This window comes from Oxyura jamaicensis, chromosome 10 (genome assembly GCF_011077185.1).
Source record: "Oxyura jamaicensis isolate SHBP4307 breed ruddy duck chromosome 10, BPBGC_Ojam_1.0, whole genome shotgun sequence".
Lineage (NCBI taxonomy): Eukaryota > Metazoa > Chordata > Aves > Anseriformes > Anatidae > Oxyura > Oxyura jamaicensis.
In genome coordinates this window covers 4,330,067-4,349,439 of record NC_048902.1, presented here as the reverse complement: position 1 = coordinate 4,349,439, position 19,373 = coordinate 4,330,067, and the positions used below count along the sequence as shown (strand labels likewise).

At 36.7% G+C, this 19,373-nt stretch overlaps 1 protein-coding gene across 7 annotated transcripts in view; it reads right to left on the bottom strand.

The window, feature by feature from the left end:
• RNF111 (ring finger protein 111) overlaps positions 1-19,373 on the bottom strand; it is a 49,739-nt gene that overhangs the window by 8,169 nt on the left and 22,197 nt on the right. For 5 of the 7 annotated variants that reach the window (XM_035336233.1, XM_035336232.1, XM_035336235.1 and 2 more), the window contains exons 3-10: positions 16,352-16,478; positions 13,417-13,580; positions 11,024-11,221; positions 9,848-10,167; positions 8,742-8,997; positions 7,651-8,002; positions 5,008-5,133; positions 4,145-4,271 (exon numbers count right to left, since the gene is read on the bottom strand). In XM_035336233.1, coding sequence (XP_035192124.1) covers positions 4,145-4,271; positions 5,008-5,133; positions 7,651-8,002; positions 8,742-8,997; positions 9,848-10,167; positions 11,024-11,221; positions 13,417-13,580; positions 16,352-16,478 — 1,670 coding nt within the window. The remainder of the gene's footprint in view (positions 1-4,144; positions 4,272-5,007; positions 5,134-7,650; positions 8,003-8,741; positions 8,998-9,847; positions 10,168-11,023; positions 11,222-13,416; positions 13,581-16,351; positions 16,479-19,373) is intronic. The other 2 variants (XM_035336234.1, XM_035336236.1) reach the window with 1 other exon arrangement.

Sequence of the window (19,373 nt, the reverse complement as noted above, 5' to 3'; positions counted from 1 at the left end):
GAATAGCCTAACTACTACCCATTTAACAATTGCAAAGAAAAGATTTCTGCTCTCTTGAAACAGCTTCAAGAAAGTTAAGCACAGATGGAAGCACACTTTCAGTAAGTTTTGGAACTGCAGAAGAAAGGAAAGACAGCTAATGCCAAGTCTATGTTAAGTAATTTACTTTTTTGGATATAGTCAAATAGTAATATACAATTTAAAGCAATATACTCTGCATCTGCAAAGTTCAGTACACGCTTGCCAAGAACTGTGTTTCCTGTAGAACAAGGATCACTTGTTTCTGGTTTTTCACTTCCTTATGACATTTCCTACTACCAACAAAAAATTACAGTGACTCTAAAGTTCAAGCTCAAGTCTGAACCACTTACAACACAAACATTCTGAAACAGCTTGAAATAGCCTACAAGAAAGATAGTTTTCCTTGCTATCCTGCTTTCAACACCTTCCGTATTTCCAGGATTCTTCTGCCTTTCAGCTGCCACCAGTGATTTTTCCACTGTACTGTACTACTTATCTTCCCCATCCCGACCTTCCATTCAACAGTTCACGTTAAGGATCTTAATATACTTATCCAGTTAACTGCTTAAATCCATGTCAATACTAGAAAAAATAAAGCTGATCAATTGTCTTAAATAAGCCAAATTCAAACAAGGAAAAGTTAGTTTTCAGAGAGACACTGTGGGAAAGAACAATTAACATATGTCGCATAGCTAAAAACTTAGGTCTATCTGTGCCGAAGGGGAACATAAAATAAATGCTCTTCAATAGTCCATATTCTATTAAAAAGCAAACAAACATGAATTCATGGTTATATGGGAGGAAAAAAGGATCGGTTGTATTAAAAGTTCCATTTTTCCTATTTTTCTATTTGAGAAACACAGTTAAGTCTGTTGCAGTTAATTAAGACCTATTTCAAACTTAACATCCACCTTAAACTACACTACAGAGGAACATATTCAGCCTGTATCTCTTGTCTCTCTCACATAGTGCTGCATTATTTATGTGACACGTGGATCTTTATCTGATTCTTCTGAAAAACGTTCAAGTTTGCTGAGTAGCTCTTCATGCGGAACGGAATCCATCACAAAAATCATTTTGACAGAAGCTTTTTTCCCCCTCACCATATGCAAGGCACTGAAATAATAGTGATGGGAACACACACTACTCTAAGGCAGAGTCACAATGATCAAAGTAATTGCATTAACTCAAGGAGGGAAGTAGACTAATCCTTGTCTAGGTAGGCATGAAAGAAGCGTTCTCTAAACTGCTTTTAATCTATGATTCCTCCTGAAGCAACACTTAAACAAGTGAAAATTGCCTCCACCAAGCTAATAAGAGGGTGGGGGAAACAAAATCTCTTTTCCTATTTGGACTGGCAGAGCTGCTGAATGCTACTCCTATCCCCTAATGCATCCTTATCTTGTCTTGCTGAGGATTGAAATTGCAAGTCTACGTTTGAGTAGACTAGATGAAAATTAGATTACCTGCATCTGATTAAGATCTGAAATTGATACATCAGAGTACTGATGTCATTTTAGCCCTAACAATCCATTATGCCCTTTACAACAGACATTAGTTTTTAAGAGTTTTTTTAACTCCAAAAAAGACAAAAAATGCACACTGCCTGCCAGGCAATTCACTGCTTTTGGAAAATATATTAAACACAAATGATTTTCAGTTGAGCTACTGCCTAAGTTACTTTAAAAGACTTTTTAAAAACAAAAAAAAACAACAACAGAATATCAGTTTATGACACCTGCATCAAGAATACAACTAATGAACCTGCAAATTGCTACTCAGTACACCCTGTTTTCTGAAAAAGAAAGGACTCCTCATAACATTAACTAACCTTAGCAGAGGGACTCTAACTATAGTTCAGCCTCTCCTTCCCTGCCCCAATTCCTAAAGTTACAATGAAAAGACCTTGGTGACAGAAACAATTGCATCTGTTGTTCTTTAATAAAATGGCACTTTTGGTTAAGATTCAATTTTTTTTTTTACTTGAACTTCACAGATTTGTTCCATGTTCATTAGTCATTTTTGTTGACAAATCTCTTATGTTCTCACATACGTGTAAATAAAGTTTTGGCTTTCATTACCACCATAGAAGGGGCAGAACCATCAAAAGGCTTTGAGCCCATTCTGTATAGAACTGCTAGCAATGCTTTAACCTGCCTTTATGTTCTTCTAGTGCATGTAATCTACGTACGTTTCAAATTACTCAGAACACCACCACTTCAAAGCCTAACATTCAGTCTGATTTCAGCAGGGTTCAAAACAGATCACAAGCTTTCAAGTAATTACTGCTTATAGATGTCTGTACACTGCAAAACACCTTGTCAGGACAACGCATTAAAAAATTGACACAAACAACTTGAATTCCACTTCATCCAGAGATTCATGAATGACTTAAAAGGATCAGATAGCCCTACACAAACACATGCACAAGTTTTTGTAGAGTTAAAGAACCGTACTTCATCTGATATATCGGTTACTAACAGCAGCTATTTGGCAAGACTCCCCAAAGTATCTTATCTGACATTATTCAAATTCTTCTAAATATTCTCTATCAGTTTTTTTCCATTCTGCTACTAAAAAGGTAAAAGGGGGTCCCAACTACTTGCTCATGTATCATTTTAGAGGTATGCACACCCCTGCAAAAGTTAAAATACAGGTAGTTTCTCAACACATTAACACGAGGATGAGCTCACCTGTCAAGTTTCTAGAAGCTCCACAGCAACGGTGGAAATAAGTCTCATAATTGACTTAACTAGCCCTGATAGTGAGATAAAATAGGCACATTTAACTTGCTGCCTCCTAATAAAACTGCAGTTCACTGACTTATTTTTAAGGGCCCTTTCTCATGGAGAACATAAAGCACCTGATGTTACCTGTTACTGAACACTGCATGAAATAAATGTGGAAGAAACATTTTTTGTCCAGTTGTAAAAACAGAAACCTAACTGAAGACGACTGCAGAAAAATTATCTGTACAGATGGTGCATAGGGATAAGGCTATATAATTTTATTGGCTATGCTAAAATTCTGAATTCTTAAAGTGCTTTGAATGGTCTATGGTAACTATGGAAGCTGTGCAACAATGAATTACCAACCCTACAGATATCAGGGAAGTACTTGAGGATTATTACAATAGTTATGTAGCAAGGATCAAGCAGTTTAAGAACAGACTACAAAGAGACCACTATTACAGTATTAGTTATAAATTTATAATCCAATCTCTAGATGTCAGTTCTGGCCTCTAATACAGAAATCTTATAGGGACAAGACTTGCATGTTGATTTTTTTAATTACAGTTTTAGCATCTGTCTCTACATGAGGCCACCATTTGATCAGATTGTCTAGCTTCTAGAGGACTAAATAAAACAGATTAACCATACAGAAATGGTAAACGTTCAGTTCAACTACATTTGTCTTGAATCGTCTTGAAAGAAAGTTAAGAATATTTTTACACTACCATACACAAATTCTTTCAAAAACTAATGTTCTGTATAACTCAGAAGATACACAGATTCTCCTGGTTTTTCTACCGTAGATTTTAAAAGTTGTGTTTAGTAAGGGACTAACCCTCACACTTCGTTCTGCTTGTAACAACTTCATGCTACAAAATTGTATTATTTTATCATATGGAATAAGGTTGATGAACACCAAATATTATTCAAAACCAACCAAATCTCTAGACAGAATTCCAGCTGTCCATATGGACCTTAATTAAATGAAGCACCAGTGCGAATCCTTATGCACTGGGTGGAAAGCTGGTACCTTTAACAAACTAAAGCTCATTAAAGAGCACAGGTTTTAGAAATCAGATGCAGAGGGTCAATGCATTGCAATGCACATGACAATTTAATTAAAATATGATTCATTTTACAAGAGCTGAAGTTAGAAATGTTAGTGTCCTAAACTATTTTTTCTCATTAGAAATGAGCCTGTCTGTTCTTGTAGCTCTATCTGGGAACAACATAAAAGCACCAGATTATTTTCTTCTTCAGTTAAACCAATACCCTTTACAACAAGGTAATACATGCCTAATCAAATACAGTAATCCCCCAAATAATTTTTCTAACAAACAAAATAATTACAACGACCAATTATTGTGATTTTTCACAAGCCATCTCCTTACCATTAGGGGAAGAGCCCCTATTTGCAAGTGATGAAGTCGAGGAGGTGCGTGGTAGTGGGCCAAGTGAGGATGCAAGGGTCCTGGAGGGTAAGTAGCTGCAGTCACACCAGCTTCAATTCCCAGTTCCCTGTCACATGAATGAAAGTAGCATTACAATAACGGTACATCTTGCCTCCTAGATACAATTCTACTGCTTTGGACAGCATAAACCACAGCAACACTATCTTAACTTTTTAGAATATATGTAAACTTGGCTGAAAATCTTCTTAACCGTACTGTAACTTAAAGCCGCTTTTAAATAAGCTATGAATATTCAGTATGATAAATCAGTAGAGACAACTAAATATTTATCGTATTGACTACTTCACACGCTATGGAAACAGAAGCCATAACCCATGAACCTCTTTGATGGCTCAGAAGTAATTTTTTCCAGATATTAAATACATAGCAGAACTTAAACCTAATCTTCACAAGTGGTCTGATACAATTTTAAGTAAGCTAAGACATACATAAGAGATAATAGGTAAGGTCTGGATTTGATTTACAAGCTTGTTTTATAAACAACAAATACAGGAATTGTCTTCAGCAATATTTTACTTGCCTATTTTAAAAAAATCAGCTCTTGAAATAACTACCTACTGTCAATGATCAACTCCCTTCAAAAAGCAATGGACAAAAAATACTAGAAATATGCTTAATATATGGAGTGCTAAAAGCAACATTTCAAAGCCAAATCAAGATATACCAATTTTAAACTACAGGTGCACACAGCATGTTTTTTTTAAATAGCCTGCATTATCAGCACATCTTATGGTCCTCTGTACTGAATCTCAAAGAACTAAAATAGTTATCTGATTACTAACCAGGCAGACCTCTCTGGAGCTTGTCGAGGATGGGAAGACATTGTCTGAGGCACATGAATGTGATGCCCATGACCGTAATTTGGGTGCATTCTGTGAGGATGCGGAGGAGGCCTCTCATGAGCACGTCTAAAAATAAAATAGCAACAGTTAATTCCAGACACTTCTTGTGGTCGAGAAGGTAAAATTAATTATCAATGTTACAGGCTGAATTACTGGAACAGGTTAAAATTAAAAAAAAAATTCCCCATGCTGTTTTAATTTCAACTTATGTCTAAAGCTAGAATTTCTTACTCAAACATGAAACTGACCATATAGTTGCCTTTACAGCAATATACTGAGATAGACTGCAAACACTGTCAGCCACCACGATCTGGTCTTCACCTGACATACACAATCAAGGGACTGACACTGTTTAATCCTCATCTCAAACTACAGAACAGGAGAGCAATGAAAGTGCACGTAATGGTCATGTCACGATTAAGGATGTAGCCTGTAGCATTGCCGTGAATGATTCTTAGATTATTTCCAGTGAACTTATACCATCAGAAATTATTAGGGGAAAACGAACACACTAATTAGAGGTAATTTGCCTTGAAACATGTTTGCATCATAGTTCAAGTAGTAAGAGAACAGTTTCTTCCATTCCAGCTGGTACAGAACAACTACAGTTTTGGACAAGATCTTAGCAAAAACCTGCTGGCTGATTTCTGCTACTTTACCATCTTCCACTTCCGCAAAAAAATTGATTAGTGTTTTTATTTCCATTGCATTCAAAGCAGAATTATTATTATTCAGCCTAGAGATTTGGCTTTTGCTAGGAGTAGGAAACTCCCTTCACATTCAGTTCTACCTTAAACTTCCAGACAGAGTAGATTAAGACATTTTGTAATCTACGTACATTTAAAAAAATAAGTTACTTATGGCATGCTATTCTAACCACTGCAAACTGATGCTTCTCCAGAGAAATCTGTTGAGCTTGTATAAATTATGTTACAAGTGTTAAGTTTCCTGCAACGGTACATACCAAAACGGACACAATTATCAACAGCAGAACCTATTCCTACTCTCACCTCTGTTCAGTTCATTAACTATGGGAAAAATCTGGAACAATATATTTTAAAAAAGATTTTAAACATAAATACTGTATGGTATACAAATGCAATGCACCGTCATATGCTGCCGTCTGCACATTTTCTTGCCAATCCCAAGATCCAAAGAAAGTTACAGTCGTTGTACCCAACGTTTGAGACGTGACAGTGAGGATACTAACCACTCTCTACTTAAATTTTGAAAGAGTCCTGTGTCATTAGAAGGTATACAAGCTGGAAGACTACCCCATATGCTATTTCTAGAAATGAAGGATGAAACAACATCTTAAGAACTCTTGAGAGGTTGAGACAAGGAACTGAACGAGTCAGAAGTCTGCTATCACAAAGTTTCCAGAACAAGTAAGATGGCTATCATTCCTGTTTTTGCTTGAAATTCAGTCTCTAACTTGAGCTGGCTTGAGCGTTCCAAAATTGGTTTTTGTATACGACTCCATAAGCACAGGCATACACAACCAGTACCCTTGTGTGCTAAAGTCAGCGTGTTTAGAGGTTATACCATTTGCATAACAGATAAAGAACAGGTCCAGGTTCAAATAGATCAAAATTGTCACAACTGAGAAAGCAGAGAAATATATGACTTCCCTACAGAAAAACACAGATCTGTCATGTATCACTGTCAGCAGAGTTAGTACCTATAGGGTTCTTTTGTGGTTGTTTTAAGTAACTGAAAACTGCTTAAGAAGTTATGGTTAAAGCAAATTTTTGTTTCAGCATTTACATATAAATCTGTTTTATATTAGGTACTGGTAGAATTTATATAAAAATGTTAGGAGAAAAACTAGAGAGTTCTTGCTTGAAATGCTCTTAAATATCTAAAAGTATCATCTCCGAAACAAAATAGCTTTAGTTATGTTATGATTGAATTCCAAGCCAGTACTGACCGTATTTCTCTTGATACTAGTGTCACAGGTCTAGTTTAGCAACAGCAGTATCTCAAACAGCATCACCAAAGCTACCTCTCAACATTTGTCACATTCTCATAGGCATTATTCAGTCTCTTCTCTTCTGAAGACCAAGGTGTAGTAAAGCTAGGCAGGTATCTAAGATTAAATCTTCATTAAACCTGGTAAGCCATTTCTTATGAGAAGTCCATCTTATCTTAAAGCATCTTATAGCATTCGTTACATAAGAAGGATCTTAATAGTATCAGCAATGCAAAAGGCATTTTTAAGAAACGTATTTGGAAGGACCTTATGATGTACTTTTTAGACTGTCCAGCTTGAAAAGGAATTCCTGCCTGTTATCTGAAGGATAACTGACGGGCAAGAGAAACATAAGCTTCACTTGTCTTCCATAACCCATTCACTGTACTTCTTGCCTCACCTGGACACAATAATGAAGATGGTAACAAGAACAGGTTCAGTCTTAATGCTCACTCAACTTTGATGGTATGTAAAGACACTTCCTACCATGGTTTAATGCTAACGGTTCCTAACCATGCAATTAGGATTTGAGATCCACATGCAACATTTTACAAACCTGAGGGAAATGAATTATATGTTTAGATAATGTTCTGAGTACATTTGTGACATACGTTGGGTGTTGCATCATTCTTCTTCTCTGGACCTCCATCCTCTGGATCACTTCATGAGGATGTAGCCTCTGTGCTGGAGGTGCTGTTGCAGGGATGTGATGGGAGATAGGCTGATGTGCTGCCGGAAGATGCTGTGGAATTGGAGCAGCTGCATTGGCTAAAGGATGAGTTGGTGGTGGAGGTGGAACAGGATGAGAAGATGCATGAGAGGAGATTGAAGGATGGAAGGGATGCACTGGATGAGGAATAACATAATCTACTTGGGGTGGAGGTTGAGGCTGTGGAGGAGGATTTCCATGAGAGTGGGGACATGCAGAAGCTTGATGGTGAAGAGGTCTGGTCAAAGAAGCATCTGCAATGAAAACAGAGACTTTTAATCTTGTCAACAGTAGTTTCTGGATGAAATTTATAAAAACCAGTATCTTCACACAGGTGCTTCAGTGTTATTATACTAATATAAACAGTGGCAACATGGGAATTTGTGCACATTCATCTTCTCAATAAAGTGATTCCAGTGATATATCCTACAAGTCCACACTTCCTGCAGCCACTACTCTTCTTTCTCAGGTTGGTAAAAAGTATGCATCTGTGATGCATGTTGAAAAGGACGCATGGTGAGAAATTTTACTTCATTTGTTATTTTTAAATACTCTTTTTCCCTTCAAGTCCACTATTTTGTGGACATAATAAAATAAATAACAGATCAAACAAGTTAGTTGACTCTGAGCCTGCTTAAGCAGAGCTCATTGGAGAAGGGGAAGATATAATGAAAAAAATGAAAAGGTATTACTAAAAAAAAGAGGATAAAAATATTTCCATAGTAAATACTTTTTTGAAGTTTGAAAATTAAGAATGACTTATTCCAAAAGAAAATATTTTAACTTCCCCTTGGTTATGTGTAATTCCTCTACATAAACTTAACCATTTAAATACATTTCTTAGCATGCATTTTTCTAGGCCACTTTTACGATCAAAGTAAGCAGACAGTAAAGTTTTCATATGTTGTCAGAGAAGCTGTTTTCTTGTTTGTTTTGTCATCCTTCCCTCCTCCTTGCCCAACACACAGATATCCAGAACTTATCAGTACTTACAGGGAGAATGCATATAATGCCGGCAGGAAGAAAGCGATGCCTGAGGAGGAGGTTGGGGCTGGGGCTGTGCAACCATACTTGATCCATATCCATCTATCGCTATTGATTGGCTTGGGCCAGCACCAGCCTGATGCCCATAAATTGCAGTTCGAGATGAAGAACCAGGACAGCAGGGGTCAAAAGCAGACGTTCCATGAAAAGCACCACTTCCATGACTTCTTATGCCATTGCTGCTTAAGTCTACTGGCAATGCCTGCTGTATAAACAAACCACCTTTTTTTCAAGCAATTCTTCAGACACTGAAAACAAAGTCATCCTCAAACATGATATGCTAAAAAAATAAGAATAAATACTATCTGGGATCCAGGTTTTTGAGTTTTAAGGATTGGTTCTGGAACATTCCTTAGATATGATTAACGTTTCTTATTCTTAAGTTCTTGAATCTGACAACGGAGACTGAATTATTATACCGTACCATGTAAAAAACACGAGACTATGACGCATAAATCATCAAGTATGTGGGAGCTGCACACCTTGAATTATTTGCAGGCAAGCAAACTTTAGCATTTTGTTGTGTCTACTGTATTACAGTTAAAACATATACCAGATTGTGCAAACTTAATTTACATGTAGAACTATCAGTATTGTTCTTAGATTAAGTGTTGTTTTGGATCTGTGATTTTTAGTTACTTTATAAAGTCTTAAAAGCAATGACTGTAGAAAAGCAACTGTTCTTTTTTTTTTTTTTTTTATAAACTTAGACTATAATTTTTCTTCCCTTAAAGCAGCTCAGTTATGTACAAAACTATGATCTGCAGAGTGTATTCCAAGGTATTTATGTTCATTTTGACTAAACAGCAAAATAAAGTAACAGTCTTATAGTCATCAAGATAATGTCAGCTGTCAATGATTATTTGTCAGGTTATGATTTTTTTATAATAATATGTGGACAAAAATGCAAACTAACTCATTTTCCATTGAGTTCTTTTTTATCATGTCTCCTACAGAACATGAAAATAATCCACAATTCAGTATCCTATTCTATTCTTCCATACCTATAACACAACTTGAAATCACAAAGGAACAATTACAAAAATTAAACATGCCTGGTCATGGTAGCTGGTGCCTGAACTGCTGCTTGCTCCACAAGGGGCAGGCACTGGAGGAGGCCTTTCAACAGGGCAGCTGGAGTCACTGAATGAAGGAGACAGTGGAACAGCTGGGTGAGGGTTGTGGTGGTGGTGGTGGTGGTGTTGAAAGTGGTGGCCATGCTGCTGAAAGCAGCTTGTATGCGGATGCCCCAATGCATGATGATTCTGTGAAGATCCTCCACATGGAGAATGCTGAGGGCAGCAAGATGGTAACCGTGGCATGGCCGGAGGGCCAGTTTCCAGTGTCGTGTTAGACGCAGTTCTTCTTGTATCATCTTTAAATTAAAGAAGTTTTAATATTAAAGTAGAAGAAATTAGTAAAGCCAAACACCATAAAGCAGAGTCTGAAATTTAAAAAACAGTACTTCATGTTTAAATAAATAATTAACTGGTCAGAAAACAGATCTAGACTACAACAAAACAGAGGATTAAAAAAAGGAGGATTTAGCCATGCCTGCCAAATGCAGCCAAAATTAATGGTTTCAGTGGATGTACACAGGAAAACCACTAGAAGTGAACTGACACTTGCTTTATTATTCCAGTAGCTTAATACACATTATCAGCAGGGAAAGGAGGAAAGACTGTCCCTGTGGCTAATAAGCACAGACCTCTTTCGAACATCACCTAGCTTTCAGAAAGTGAAAGAGCACCCACATCTCAGATGTTGTGAGTGCTACCCATACTTACAGCTCTCTTACAGGTCTGTATCTATATAGATCTGTAGAGACATGCTTCCAGTGAAGCAAACTACAGGTTCACATCCTTCACTTCCTTACACCACACATATAAAAAACCCTACAACTGTGATGGAGGACTCCACTCCCAATGAACTATATTCTGCCTCCTCAAAAATTAAGGGTATGGTTGTTGATCAGATATAATTGAACCTCCCAATAAGTGAGCACAGAATGCTCCTGCACAACCCCACTCATCTTTGGGAGAAAATTGATCACCTTTTTCAAACTCCTTTCCTCTCAACTTTACACAGTCAATCTAACCAATCTCAACTTATTGTTATCCTCAGTCCTAAAAGATCACAAGCTACATAAGCTAGAGAAAGCTGATTAACCTCCTCTACCTCCTCGTACTGGCAGGCAATACAACAGTTTAGAAAGCTCTCATATTCTGTACCTCCAGCTGAAGAACCAGCAGTGCTGCTATTCGGAAGACTAGAAGTCGTCTCTGGTGCTGCAGAGGGCTGGCTGTTGGAGACGTTTGGAGCTGCATCAGAGGCCTGCTCTGAGGTAGATGTACTAGAACTGTTACTGGAAGCAGAACTCACAACCTGGGGCTCCACCCTAGCTGATGTGGTTGGCACAACTGTCGGCTCTAGCAGGGGAAGAAAAAAGTTTCCATGTTCTTTAAGATTTAAAAGCTTTCAGTTTTTCCTTTTTACATTGCTGTTATTGAATGTTTTTAATTAGTCTACAATAAGTTATTGATGCTGGTCTTGCTAGATACTGAGAAAGTTCAAATACAAAAATCTGATGAGTAGAAAATACAAAGGTTGTTTCAACTGTATGTGGAAAGAGTCCTATAACTCAGACTTCACAAATACAAAATCACTTCCGTAAACAAATCAGTCATATCAAGTTTTATTTACCGAATGAGTTACTTTTGTACTTTATGATGAAAACAGTTGCTAACGTATTTGCAGAATTTTTCTATAAATTCAAAGGTAAAGCATTCTAAGATTAAGTATTACCCTTACCATCATTTAATGCCTACAAAGCACAAGAAAATTTTTAGATAACTAACCAAGAATATCACAGTAACATCTAAACTCGATGAGCTACTTTACTACACAAGCTTCAGCTATACTATACATACTATACGTATATTTTTAAAGGCCACCACGAGATAAACTTGGTTTCTAGTCTCAGTAGGCGTTGAGACTAGGATCAGATTCATTAATCAGTATTTGAGACTTCAAGTTCATTTTGCAGATTATAAAGGTTATATATATATGTATTTCATTGGACCCAGAGAAAATATACCATGCTTGATAGATTTTGTTCTCTACTACCCAACTGTGAACAGGTTAAGTTTTAAATGGATAAATGGTGGCATAGTTCAAATTCCATTTTAAAAAGTCTGCCTTTGACTACATTTGAAATTCCTCTAACTACTGACAAGGCAATGACATGACTAGGAATACAAGATACCATAAAAGGTAAGATCAGAAACAGATCAGCTTTTTTTAGTAAAAAAAACGTCTGCATGGATATAATAAAAAAGCATTAAGATACTTCAAATACTTCTTTTACACAGTCTTGAAGTAAAATATGACTTGCTTTCAAGATTTCTCTCCAAATCTAATAGGTACATCAGCAACTCGGTAAGAAAGGGAATAAGCGCATCTCCCTTTTTGCAGTATTCCAGCTGATCACATTAAAAAACATTACCTGATATCTATGCTTAAATCCCTTTAAATTTAAATGTGGTGTTCCAATACATTGATTTTAATTAAAGAAAATATTTTTGGGAAGTACATTTAAATTCAGGCAAAAAAATGTGAAACAGGACACAGAGAGCCTAAGACTGGTATGTGGAATACATAGTACATGAGCCTGGATGCTAATGCATGCTAAATCAATCCTGCAGTCATGCAACTTATTCTATTAGCCTCAATCATCCTACTAGCCTGTTACTGTTTTGATTTGTTATCAATAATGCAACCAGTTCTGTTCCTTCACCTCCCCCCCAGCCCTCCCCCCCCCCCCCCAAAAAAAAAAAAAACCTGACTAAGCCTACTGGCTTTTACTATCTCAAAATGCTAGCTAAGAAAAACTTTATTAAACGCACTTCCCAGGTGTTAATTCACAAAGTTAAGTGGGAAGATGACCATGTAAGTAGCAAAGTTTTAACACTGGTATCTTTGAACACATCCATAAAGTTATGGATAACTACACAGTTGCCTTATAACAGTTTCAATTCAGAATGTGTCTATTTTTACAATAGTTTATATGTGAAACATGTAAATTACAGCAGTAAATGCCATTTCCTCTCCAATGATAGAGCTGTTGGGATATTTCATAGTAAAACTACGAAGCAAGAAAAAATATCTGTAAATCAACTGACCTTCTTCCTTTAAAACCCAACCAAGAAGTTCCAAACAGTCCAAGTCACCCCCAAAAATCAAGATACCTTAAAAGAATAATACACTAACTTTCATACAGAGATGGAACTACAATAGCGCAGAACTTCTGTTAAACATTAACAGTAGTGTGTACCCCAAAAAATCTTCAAAGTGACTACCAGCAACACCAACAAAAACATGTATGAGTTTAAGACTTTCCTCTGGCAGCATCCGACAACAATTGGAAATCATTCTTAAGATTTTCAGCAGGAATAAGTTTGAGTGCCAGTACATTTCAACCTGAAGAGGCTTTATTTTAAAAATAAAACTGCAAGAAGGTTTTCTGACACGCTACCAGACTTGTTCACAAAACAGCACGCTAGAGTTAATACAATTAATGCGGCTCACCTTAAAGGAGGAAACTTCTCAGACCAGTATGACTTACCATCCTCATCCACCGTAAGGTCCACGACTTCTGCTGCGTTCTGTCTCAGTGGCTGTATGACTGTGGAAATCCTGCTGCGGTTCCGCTGCTCTTGAGGCCGTGCAGTATGAGAACTAGAGCTTTGTCCCCAGTGTGATCTTGAGTGTCCGAGTGTTGAACGAGACCTTAAAAAAGGTATTAGCTTAACTACTGACCTAAATCTTGCCTTTTTTTTTTCCCCCCCTCATTGTCTGGGAGGCTGCTGTTTTATTTTTCAATAATATAATTTTGTTATGCTGAAATACACATCTAGAGAATATGGAGCAGCAGGGCATTTAAGTGTTACTGCAGCTTTTAACGGATGATGTAATGGCACGTATCTAACGGGTAGAATTTAGCCTCTAATATCAGTTTCTATGAAATAAACACAGGTAATTTATGTTTTAAAAAAATCACTGTGAAACCCTATCAGTCATGCAGCAATTACATCAATACTATGTTTTAACTTTGTTGTAGAACGTGAGTCTCTGAATCCTACGCTATTCCTACGCAGTCTGAAACAGCAGATCTATCAATGAAGAAAGAAGCATTAAATTATAACAATTCGTAAATATTAAGTTTTTCTGAGTGTTAATTTGCGATGAAGTGTTTTCAGAGGATAATTTCTAAACTTTAAAGTTCAGAGATCGCTTTGGAAATTTACCTCCTAAACGTTTCCCTCACTCCTGCCTAGGAATGAGCACAGCTTTGTGTAACACTTTACGAAGCTTGAGTGAAGTGTAGCTGAGGAAAGGAAATCATAAGCCCGTACCATACCTAAGGAAATGGACGGGTTTGTTTCTGTAATGTAACAGCACCCATTCCATTCAGTAGTACAGAGCATCAGAAATAGTATTTTAATTTTTGTTATTCTGATTTTTTTTTTTTTTTTACTTCCACCACAAAATATATTTTTACAATTTAAATCAGGCAGAAGTCTATACACAAAGTACATGACAATAAAGGAAACCATTTATTTTGCTCTGAACAGTACTTGGAATTTGGTAAATAATTTTCATAATGTTCACTTTGCTTACAGCATTTACATTTTTATCCTGAACTACCATTAAGACTTCCAATAGCTGCCTTTGTTCCTTAAATTGTTCTTTGGCAAAACTCATGTTCGTAAACCACGGGAAAATCTGCATAGTAATCACTGTTCAAAGTATAAAAGACTAGTGTGCAAGGGACATTTCCTGACATTTTGGTATCAAAATTTAAATTAAAGACTCTTCCTTGCCATAGCAAGCTTCCTGAAATTGTTTTTGTACTGTATTTTTTCAATCACACAGAATCATGACATTTTCCAATATAAAGCTATTTCTTATCTTCTCATGAAATTTTTGGAGTAAAATCTCTTCTCAACAGTTGAGGGAAAGCACATAAAGGGCTCAACAGCAAAAAAAAAAAAAAAAGTCTATTTGCCCATCCCATTGTGAACTTATTAATAAAATTAATTTAAGTAGTCTGCATGTTAGAAGGTCTAAAACTGAATGGATCAAAGTTTAAATACACCAGAAAACACCCTTGGTTCAGTCTCTTCCTCAATGAAGTCAAAGACGCTATTGACATTAACAAAAGCAAGAGGGGTGTTGCTGCTGGTTGTCTTGGCAGTACCACTGCAGAAGGTAAGGTAGAAAAGTAGTATATCTTTTGCATGTAATCTTCTTCTATGGCTACTACAGCAAACATTTCCTATTGATGGTGAGAAGAGGAAAGCTGAGTTTTAAAAAGCATTTTATACATCTTTAATCAGGTTTCAACTGATATTCTGTAAGCACAGTTTCATATAGCCTCATTTTTAACCCCCAAAGCTTCACATGAAGCTTTAAGAGGCTAAAACAAACTTGATCCAGCTCAAGTCTTTGCAAAAAGTTTTACAATTGTTCTCAACTGCACATTCATATGGATAAATTATTTCTGGAAACCTATTTCTAACCATCTCAAGAGAAAGCGTCTGATTCTGCAGCTTTTGCTTTCTTACAGAAAAAATATTCTACATCTTTAAAAATGAAGAAATACAAGGAAACCTGTTGTTGAATAAAAGCATTTTTAAGACGTTGATTTCTCTCACCTCTCCTTATTTTCTCTCTGCTACAAAACACGCAACCCGAATACGTATGACATCTTTTGTGTGTCAGTTTAAAAAAAATAGCAAAGAGCTTGTTTGAAGCGCTCATGAAATCCCTCCTCATTATGCATGCACCTCACTAAACCATGAAATGGGTTTTGCTAGGATATGCCATTTATTCCAATGAAGTGATGTCTGTAGGAAAATCCATCTGTTTTTTAAACTTAAAATTACATTAATGAAAGCACGATCTGCTGAGAAACACACGGGATGTTTGTATATTTTACTATTCTGCCTTTGTCATTTTATAAAAAAAACGGCCATTCTTCATATTCCACAGTTTTGTCCTCATGTTCACAAACAAACAAGTGTGTTTAATTGGCAGTCATCTCCTACAGTCCCATGTACATGACAGTTTCAAGTCTTCTACTTCAAGAAACTTCTCTCTATTAGATTTTACAGAACCTGACAAATAGGGAACAAAATTCCCACAGGGACATGGAAGAACAGGAAAGCATATGAGGCAGTGGCTTCAAAGAAAGACACATTCAGAGCAAGCTTGTTCTCTCTAGGATCACACTATGCAGCTTTGCTTCCCTAAAGTTCTCTCTCTCAGTCACATTACCCACAACCACCTCACCAAATCCGTATCAGTTGTATTTTCAAGCTTCAGCAAAGCTGTGGGGTTTGATTTTTTATGATTCCAAAAGAAAAAATGGACACGAGGCCTGGTAGTATAAAATTTCTGTAACATTACCTTATGAACTTATAACGATACAGACCCTTGTGACAAACACTGAGTCAAGCAACATTTTAGTAATACAAAGAGACACGAGTCTCACTCACCTGTAGCTCTCACCAACTGTGACGATCTCCACTTCACTATCTGTTGAGGTAACATTTATTTCTTCATTAGCAGTGACCTGGGGAGTGGAGGATGCTTCAATCACCACAACATCTTCATCAATACTTCCTAATGAGGGAAGAGGAAAAAGAAAGTTTGCATACTTAAAAGCTGTCATTTATAGGAGACGTTTTTCCCCTTGACTTAAACTATGAAATTCTGTACCTACATCTTATGTCAAAACTTTAGGTGCAACTGTCAAATACACGACCTAATTATGAGAAGTAGCAACTCTGCTTTAAATATTGAAGTGTAAAAGGAAGATGACATGGGGGGGAGCTACAGATGTGCAAATTTACATTCTACTGTGTATTGGAAGTGATTCTGGTTTATTTTATCAGCTGTAACACCAATGAAATTCAGTCATTTAATATAAAAACAAAAGCTTTGAAACTTGCAAAGCAGGAGTGGTTTATTATTATTTAATAGCTTTATTTTTTTTCATACGTTTGTATGTATTCAAACCTAACCTTAAGTCTAGACAATAGCAAGAAGAAAAGTGATGTACCAACTAAGAAATGTTATTCATTTCCAAAATGAATTGAAGACCACAAATGCGTTGATGCTTATAACATAAGTCTACACTTTCAGTGGCATTCACAATCATATACTACACTGGCAAAGTTAAAAATTGAACTATTAGCGGTAAAAATAAACAACCAAATACCTCACAAAATCAACTCAGACAAGTTTCGACAAGAAATAATTCCTGCTTTAGGAAGGGTGGTTAAAGTTCCAGTCTAACACTCATACATATGGAAACCTTTTTCTCTAGCTACAATACTGACAATGACAAGTTTGAATATCTAGAATACTTAAATTGAGCTATAAATTTATTTACTGTTTCAATGTCCCTGAACACAAAATAATTTATTAAATAAATGAGCTATCTAGCTTAGAAACAAAGTCTACCATTTTAAGATCTGAGAATTTCTTTAGGAAAAGTGCTTGAAGAATTTGCCCTCACTCTAGTCAGTAACTCCGTCCTATACGGACTGTTCCACCCCATGACAAGGTCTATGATCCTTTCTTCACAGCTCCCTGGTCTAGCAGGACACCCTGCTGTAGCAAAGATCTGCAAGAGCTCTGCAACTTCTAAGCTGTGCTGTTATAAGTGAAGGAGCAAAGACTAACAAATTTCAGGGGTTGGGGTCAGGCCACCCTCCCTCTCATTGCCCCCAAGCACCAACCTTTTTAATGTTTTGTAAAACCAACAGCTTTCCTTTGTTTCTGGTCACACTAATCCCAGAGAGACTGGTGCCTGATGATGGAAACAGCCATACTTCCAAACCCTGTTATTCACCAAAACGTCATGAGCACAAGTAGTGTGTGACAAAATTCAGTCACGGAACTCGCTTGAAAATTTTGGCAGAAACCGAGCGCATTATTACAATGTCTCAAAAACAAAGTCAGATGCTAAAACTGAAAAATACAGAGAGGCCATTTACTCAGAGTGAAAGAACTGCAGCTGAAGTCTTCACCATGTTCAGAAGAAACTAAGTGTCATGCTTGTGACATCTTAAAAGTCACAGGCGAATGCACAACAGCTTCTGGGGTAAAACCATCTAGCTAAGCAGCTAGTGAAAGGTCAGTTAGAAAACATGTAACCATTTTTTACCCTATCTCTGTGCTTCCAAACACGCACTGCTTTAAGTACAGTAAATTTGAAAGCACTCCCGGGAATCCAAACAGCCTCAGACTCAGTAATTATTTAAATTTAAGACAAGTCGAAAAGCAAGAAGATTTAGGCTGAAGTGTGATCTCAGTATTTCTGAAAACAAACAGCACCTCTCTGAGGCCAAAACCATATGCTGTGTAATTCCAGCATGCATCTCTGCCTGAGTTCTGCAGCAAGCTTCTCATGAAAACCAAAGGCAATTCTCAACTGAATATCCGCACAACTCAGATGCCCACCTTGGCCATGGTTTTCAAGTTGTTTTTTTTTTTTTAAAGCAAATCTTTAGCTAAGACATGATTTTACAGACTACATGAGTCAGACTGTAGAAAACATCAGGACTGTTACTGGCTGAACAGGTTTATAACCTCAAAAATAATAAAGGAAGTCTTCAGGAAAATGGTCAAAGGTACTATAAATAGGATACGGCGTGGCTATGTTCCAACCTTCTGCCTTCCTACCTGCTTATGCTTTCCAGTTGGGCTCTCGAAGTCAAAAGCACAAACCGACTGGGTTTTCATGCCAGAGCACTTTCAGAACAACTACACAATGAATCAGTAATACACTGCAAAATGAAGACCAGCAGAAAAGTCTAAGCTACAATAAATGCCTTACAAACATTCCTAAGATTATATTCCCAGGGAAAAAAAGAGATAGGAATGTTAAGTTATGATCATATACAACAAACTTTTTACCCCCTTTTAAATAAAAGGGTCTTCTGCGTAAGGCTTATTAGAAGCACACCAAAAGGAAAAGTGCATGTATGTGAACCTTGTATGTTTGAAGAACACTGCAGTTGTTTGGAGAATGGCATATAAAAATTCAGCTATCTACCAATATAAATTTATTTCATTACATCCTTTTATCTGAAAAATATCTTTAAAAAGATCAGCTGAACAGCAAAGTTTCAGAAACACACACCACTGAGGTAATGTTTATAATCCTTATGAAGTACCCCTTCTTAGTCAGTTATTTTCAATAAAACCCAGTTTTAATGTACTTCGTAACTTACAAAACACACCAACAGCCAAGGGGAAAAACAAAAACAGAGGATATCCAAACCCAAGAATGCACAAAGTGTGAAAATACTTGCATTTTGTCCTCAGTATTATTTCTGACCCCGCAGTCCACCACACAGGATGTTTTTCTGTAGTTTGCCATCACAAGGTATACAATTATTTGTTTTAATGGACGTACCAGTCACTAACCAGTCACCTTCTCCTGGAATGAGCTCTAACAAACTTGATCTTAAATTATAAATATTAATACATCACTCATCAATGTATCAT